Here is a 6,443-nt window from a genome sequence, read left to right as displayed (position 1 = left end):
GGGCATGAGCTTGTGTTAAGCCCACCTGTGCCTGATTAGGGTGGGCCCCAACTGCGCATGAGCAGGACTGGGGAGCCAATAAAAGGTGAGCTTCCAAACAGAGGCTCAGCTTGGTCCTGAGCAAGGCAGCAGAGAGGTCAGTCGAATCTGGAGCAGTAGCACTGAGCCAGGCTGACCAGTCCTGAGGGCAGCCAACTCAGGGCAGTGCCTGTGTACTTCTGCTGGAACACCTGCTGGACCTTGGAGGGCTGTGCCCTAAGAGAGGGTTGTCTTGCAACATCTGGTGGAGAATGCGGGCAGAGACCTCGGTCCAGCCCTTGCTCAGACGAACCAGGAGGAAGGGAGCCAGTTTCAGCGCAAACTGACATCAGCAGAGAACCCAAGCAGTCAGGTAAGAAGACTTCTACCTTCCTTCCCCACCACTGATTCAGCAAGAAAAAAGAAAAAGATGGGACTGTCATCAAGCATCCCCGCTAATGAGAACCCGATGACATGGGTGAAGGAGCAAGAACTCTCCTCCTCCCCGTCCGCTGCGGCCGCGTGGGACCTTTGGCAGGAGGTCAGTGACCTGTTGGGAAGCCTCCATACTCAAGAAATGAATAAAAACATAACCGGATTACACGGTACATGGGGAGTGGTGATCAATGCCCTAAAAGAAATAAAAGCCGAGGCAGAGGCTGCCGCCACTGCCATTGCAGCCCTCCCGCCAAATGCTGGCATTGATACTGCAGCACCACCACCAGAAGCAGGATCCGATGTTGTCCCCACAGCGCGAGACCCCTGCGCCATGACACAAGAAGCCGATTTCTCGGCTTTTGCTGCAGATTTCTCCTGCAGCAAAAGTACAGCAACATCTCCTGTTCTTGGGAAACAAACCCCTCCGGCTGTCTGAGGATCAGTTGAGCCTTCTATCATAGCAAACCCTGTTACAAAAATGGATTATGAGAAGATTTCCTTGGAGGCTGTCGGACATGGAATACTTAGCGAGGTCAAATACCGGAGCCCAAAGCTGTTCTGTATTTGCAGGATGTGGGAGGCAGTGTCAGAACCAGACTGGGACGGCATTCCCCTGTCTGGCGCTGCACCTCTGCCTGGCGATTCCCATGGTGAGGATTAGCACCTGCCTGCCTGTGGATTGCACAGTGACCTTGAATCCATCCAGGTGATCTTGTGCTGCTGGAGTCTGGTTTGTGGACGGAAGAGCTGAAAGACTTGCCCGCCAAAACCCAGCAAAGCAGCTGAAAAAGATTTAAACCATGCTTGTCTCTCAGGACTTACTTTCATGTACTGTCAGTGTAAACCAGTGTGAGATCCAAAGTTACAAGTTAGTCTGCTGTGGTTTGATTCCTCTGTGAGGGAATGAAGAGTGCTTTTTCTGCATTTCTTCAGTTAATTCCTCGATAATGATGTTTGACATTCCGGCGAGGGGTGTTGTGAATAATTATATTTGCATTTTTACATTAACTTGGCTTGATTCAAGGAGGATTTCACAGCAGTGGAGTTGCTAGCAAGACACTCTTCTTAGAATCACAGAAGCGTCCGGGTTGGAAAGGACCTCTGAGATCATCAAGTTCTGCTCCTGATCCCCTACCACTGTGGTTACCAGACCATGGCACTGGGTGCCACATTCAGTCTCTTCTTAAAAACCTCCAGGGCTGGAGAATCCACCACCTCCCTGGGCAGCCCATTCCAATGCCTGACTGCTCTCTCCCTTGTATGAGCCTCATCCCATTGGAATCAGCCCAACTCTCCAGTCTTTCCAGGTCCCTCTGCAGAGCCCTCCTGCCTTCCAGCTGAATGGCACAGAGCTGTAGAATATCCATCCCTGGAGACATTTGGAAAGTGCTCTGAGCAACCTTTTTGAAGTTGTCCCTGGTCTGTGTAAGGAATTGGGCATCCAAATGGTCCCTCTGATGGAGATTATGGTACAGTTCTCTAAATTTACACTTTTTTGCTAAACTGGCAACACATCTCAGGCCTGGATTCTCAGGAAAGTGGCAGACAAATTGTACCAGCGGAAGACTTCCAGGTCCAACGAGAGTATGGACCCAAAGTGAGCAGGCATTTGGTGGCAGTCATTCATTCATTTTTGTAAAATCTTGGGCTTGTCATGGGCTACAGATTAATTGGCTGTGGATTAATTCCAGCAGTACCCCTATGATGAATTGTTAGACTCTGGAATCATGAGTTTTTACAACTTAGCTGGCGGAGCTGTGGCTCTCTTCCCCCACAGGTTAGTTACTTGGGGAATGTCCATGAGTGTTGCTACATAGCAGTATTCATGATGCAGGAAATGAGAGTTTCAGGAAAAGCAGGAAGAACCCATTTTTGGGTAGCCTTAGTTCAGGAGTGCCACCTGGCTGTGAATTCAAAATTTGAGATGTTTTTTCCATGAGCTGACAAACTCAAGAACTATTTGAGAGTTCATGTACCCTTCCATTTGGTTTCGATGCAGAAGTTGGGTTTTTTTCAAAGGGAGAGAGGAGGCCAACACTACTTCTTGGGGAAAATGGACGGGGTGGGATTCCGGAACTGCTGGGGTGGAACTGATGTTCGTGTTCTTTTTTACACTCTTCTCTGCCTTTTCTTGCAGGGCCCCAGAACCGTGAAGGGAAGGAGAGAGAAGCCAAGAGGAAATGCTGATTCCCTGCCCAGGTTTAGGCTGGTCAGGCTCTTGAAGGTGTGAGAGATGCTCTCTCTCTCTCTGTTAACCACTCTCTCTCCCTCGCCAGATGGGGAAAGAGAATGAAGAAGGGAGAGAGACTGACGGGTTGGAAACAAAACTGGAACAGCTTTATGGAAACACTAACAACGAACCAAAACAACCAACTATATACACATATATACAAAGCCACTGTTGCCCTCCCACCACCTGCCCTCCCTCCCTCATCCCCCTGTCCCCTCCCTGAGAATGCCCCCGTCACCACCGAGGTGACAGCCAGACTCCAGGACTCAGTGCCGGGCCGGCCTCTTGGACTGGGCAGAGTCCTGGGAGCTGCCGGCCCTCCTCTTTGGGGCTCGCCGTGCCCGCCCAGTGGAGCGGTCCCTGTCCTGGCTGGAAGCGGAGGGAGCTGCCACGTCCCGCTCCAGATCTTCCCGCGGCTCTTCCTGCTCCCCGTGGGTGGCAATGGGAGCATTGGGAGGGCTCCTCCTGGGAGGGCCCTGGTGAAGAGCAGCAGTGGAAGTACCGGGACGTTCCTCTTGCCGGTGACTTCCCGGAGGAACCGGGCTGCTGGAGGAGGGGTCCGGGCCAGGGCCAGAAGAGCACCTCTGGGAGGCAGCAGGAGCAGGGGCACGCCCGGGGCTGCCCTCACGGTCCCCAGCAGCACGGGGGTCCTGCAGGCCCAGCAGACGGTGGGCCTCCCCGCTGCAGCGCTGCACAGCGACGTTGATGAGCTGCTGTACGAACGTCGCCGCACGGTTTTGCAGCGAGGCCCCCAGCAGCTGGACCAGGAGCTCTTCGTCCAGCCCAAAGAGGACCAGGAGGGGCACGACGAGGTCCTCCACTACGCCTGCCAGGGCACGGCGGCTCCCAAAGATGCGCCCGAGCTCCTGACGCAGCCAGGGCCGAAGGAGCTGGAGGAGAGCTGGGTGGTCCCGGAAAAGGGATGCCCAGGTGTTTGGCTGGAGGCCGCCCAGAGGAGCCCTGGGCACCGTGGCCACAGGCTGCCCGCCTGCTGCTCCAGGCCTCTGGGCAGCTGCTGGATGGCCTGGAGCTGCTCCCGCCTGCTGGATGACACCCTGGGGCTCTGCAGGGGCTGTGATGACGTGCTCCTCAAAGTCATCGTCTGCACGCACCGAGTGCACGATGGAAAGGATCCTCCTCTTGCAGAGGGGGCACTCGGGCTTGCTCTCAGCCCACTGCAGGATGCAGGGGTAGCAGAACTGGTGGAGGCAAGGCATCACATAGCTGGCCTCCTCCCAGCTCTCCAGGCAGATGGCACAGCGGTCCTCCAGCTCTCTGGCCATGCTCTCCACTGGCTGCGTTGGGCTGAGGGCAGCAGGGGATGCCGAGACAGAAGCTCCTTCTCTGGGCTGGGGTAGTGCAGTGGTGGTGTCACTCTAAGGAAAAGAAGAGAGGCCGTAGTCACAGGCTGGCCCGGGGACGGGTAGAGGACTTGCCCAGCTCCCTCCAGAAGGAAACCCTCCCCGCTCCCTCCTCTGGTATGTACCTGCTTGGTACCCCAGCTGCCTGAGCCTGGCAGGGCTGGAGAGAATGCTTTGGCAGCTCCAAGGACCAGCTCCAAGGACCAGCTCAGTCTGATGGCTGGCACCAAGTTCTCTCTCAACGCTGGAGTCTGGCAAAGTGCTTGGCTGGAACGCAGGCACCAGCCAGTTGGGTGGCACTCAGGGTCTGGAGAGAAGCAGTGAGGGGCACCTGGTAACATTCCATCACTAGGTGACATCACAGAGCATCCCCGGCTGTCAATGAAGCCATTGCACAGGCACTTGTCTTGCCCTCCTGGCCATGTCCTTCTCCTCCTGCATTTCTTTGCTTTTCCCTTGGGCTGGACCTGGAACCGTGCCTGAGCAGAGAGAGGACTGGGGAACAGTGGCACGGGAAGACGACGGAAAATTATTTTCTTTTGGCTTGGCCTCGTTGGCTTGGAGTGTCAGGGTGGGAGGTGGGTTCCATCACACAGGGAGGAACTAGTTCTCTCTGATTCCAGAAGCATCTCCGTCATCCTTCCTTGGAACCCTTTGCTGGTAACTTGGTTTTCCTGTGGGGTCAACTCCTAGCAGTGAAATAAAGAAATGTAAAAGAGCAGGTTGTGCTGTTAATTAACAATTTCACATATGGCAGGAGAGAGGAAGACAAGATGAAAACAATGTTGGTTGTGGGTAGTCTAAGCTACATAAGGATTGTCCATATCCCACAGAAAAATCAGAAATTTAGGAGGTGGTGTGTGTAGTGAAATGAGGCAACCAGGTGCCACTAATTAGCAGGTAGTGGGCATGAGCTTGTGTTAAGCCCACCTGTGCCTGATTAGGGTGGGCCCCAACTGCGCATGAGCAGGACTGGGGAGCCAATAAAAGGTGAGCTTCCAAACAGAGGCTCAGCTTGGTCCTGAGCAAGGCAGCAGAGAGGTCAGTCGAATCTGGAGCAGTAGCACTGAGCCAGGCTGACCAGTCCTGAGGGCAGCCAACTCAGGGCAGTGCCTGTGTACTTCTGCTGGAACACCTGCTGGACCTTGGAGGGCTGTGCCCTAAGAGAGGGTTGTCTTGCAACATCTGGTGGAGAATGCGGGCAGAGACCTCGGTCCAGCCCTTGCTCAGACGAACCAGGAGGAAGGGAGCCAGTTTCAGCGCAAACTGACATCAGCAGAGAACCCAAGCAGTCAGGTAAGAAGACTTCTACCTTCCTTCCCCACCACTGATTCAGCAAGAAAAAAGAAAAAGATGGGACTGTCATCAAGCATCCCCGCTAATGAGAACCCGATGACATGGGTGAAGGAGCAAGAACTCTCCTCCTCCCCGTCCGCTGCGGCCGCGTGGGACCTTTGGCAGGAGGTCAGTGACCTGTTGGGAAGCCTCCATACTCAAGAAATGAATAAAAACATAACCGGATTACACGGTACATGGGGAGTGGTGATCAATGCCCTAAAAGAAATAAAAGCCGAGGCAGAGGCTGCCGCCACTGCCATTGCAGCCCTCCCGCCAAATGCTGGCATTGATACTGCAGCACCACCACCAGAAGCAGGATCCGATGTTGTCCCCACAGCGCGAGACCCCTGCGCCATGACACAAGAAGCCGATTTCTCGGCTTTTGCTGCAGATTTCTCCTGCAGCAAAAGTACAGCAACATCTCCTGTTCTTGGGAAACAAACCCCTCCGGCTGTCTGAGGATCAGTTGAGCCTTCTATCATAGCAAACCCTGTTACAAAAATGGATTATGAGAAGATTTCCTTGGAGGCTGTCGGACATGGAATACTTAGCGAGGTCAAATACCGGAGCCCAAAGCTGTTCTGTATTTGCAGGATGTGGGAGGCAGTGTCAGAACCAGACTGGGACGGCATTCCCCTGTCTGGCGCTGCACCTCTGCCTGGCGATTCCCATGGTGAGGATTAGCACCTGCCTGCCTGTGGATTGCACAGTGACCTTGAATCCATCCAGGTGATCTTGTGCTGCTGGAGTCTGGTTTGTGGACGGAAGAGCTGAAAGACTTGCCCGCCAAAACCCAGCAAAGCAGCTGAAAAAGATTTAAACCATGCTTGTCTCTCAGGACTTACTTTCATGTACTGTCAGTGTAAACCAGTGTGAGATCCAAAGTTACAAGTTAGTCTGCTGTGGTTTGATTCCTCTGTGAGGGAATGAAGAGTGCTTTTTCTGCATTTCTTCAGTTAACTCCTCGATAATGATGTTTGACATTCCGGCGAGGGGTGTTGTGAATAATTATATTTGCATTTTTACATTAACTTGGCTTGATTCAAGGAGGATTTCAC

The 6,443-nt window shown here is 53.7% G+C and overlaps 1 protein-coding gene across 1 annotated transcript; it reads left to right on the top strand.

Annotated features, from left to right (window-relative positions):
* Positions 1-1,402: 1,402 nt before the first annotated feature.
* LOC139804427 (uncharacterized) lies at positions 1,403-4,763 on the top strand. Its single transcript, XM_071761670.1, has 2 exons — positions 1,403-2,053; positions 2,594-4,763. The coding sequence occupies exon 2, from the start codon at positions 2,746-2,748 to the stop codon at positions 4,042-4,044; it is 1,299 nt and encodes a 432-aa protein (XP_071617771.1). The 5' UTR covers positions 1,403-2,053; positions 2,594-2,745; the 3' UTR covers positions 4,045-4,763.
* Positions 4,764-6,443: the final 1,680 nt, after the last annotated feature.

The sequence above is a fragment of the Heliangelus exortis genome, chromosome 1 (assembly GCF_036169615.1).
Source record: "Heliangelus exortis chromosome 1, bHelExo1.hap1, whole genome shotgun sequence".
NCBI lineage: Eukaryota > Metazoa > Chordata > Aves > Apodiformes > Trochilidae > Heliangelus > Heliangelus exortis.
This window is presented reverse-complemented; position numbering and strand designations above follow the sequence as displayed.

Excerpts from the sequence above, each read along its gene's own strand:
- LOC139804427 (XM_071761670.1), top strand. The coding sequence starts at position 2,746 with ATGAAGAAGGGAGAGAGACTGACGGGTTGGAAACAAAACTGGAACAGC.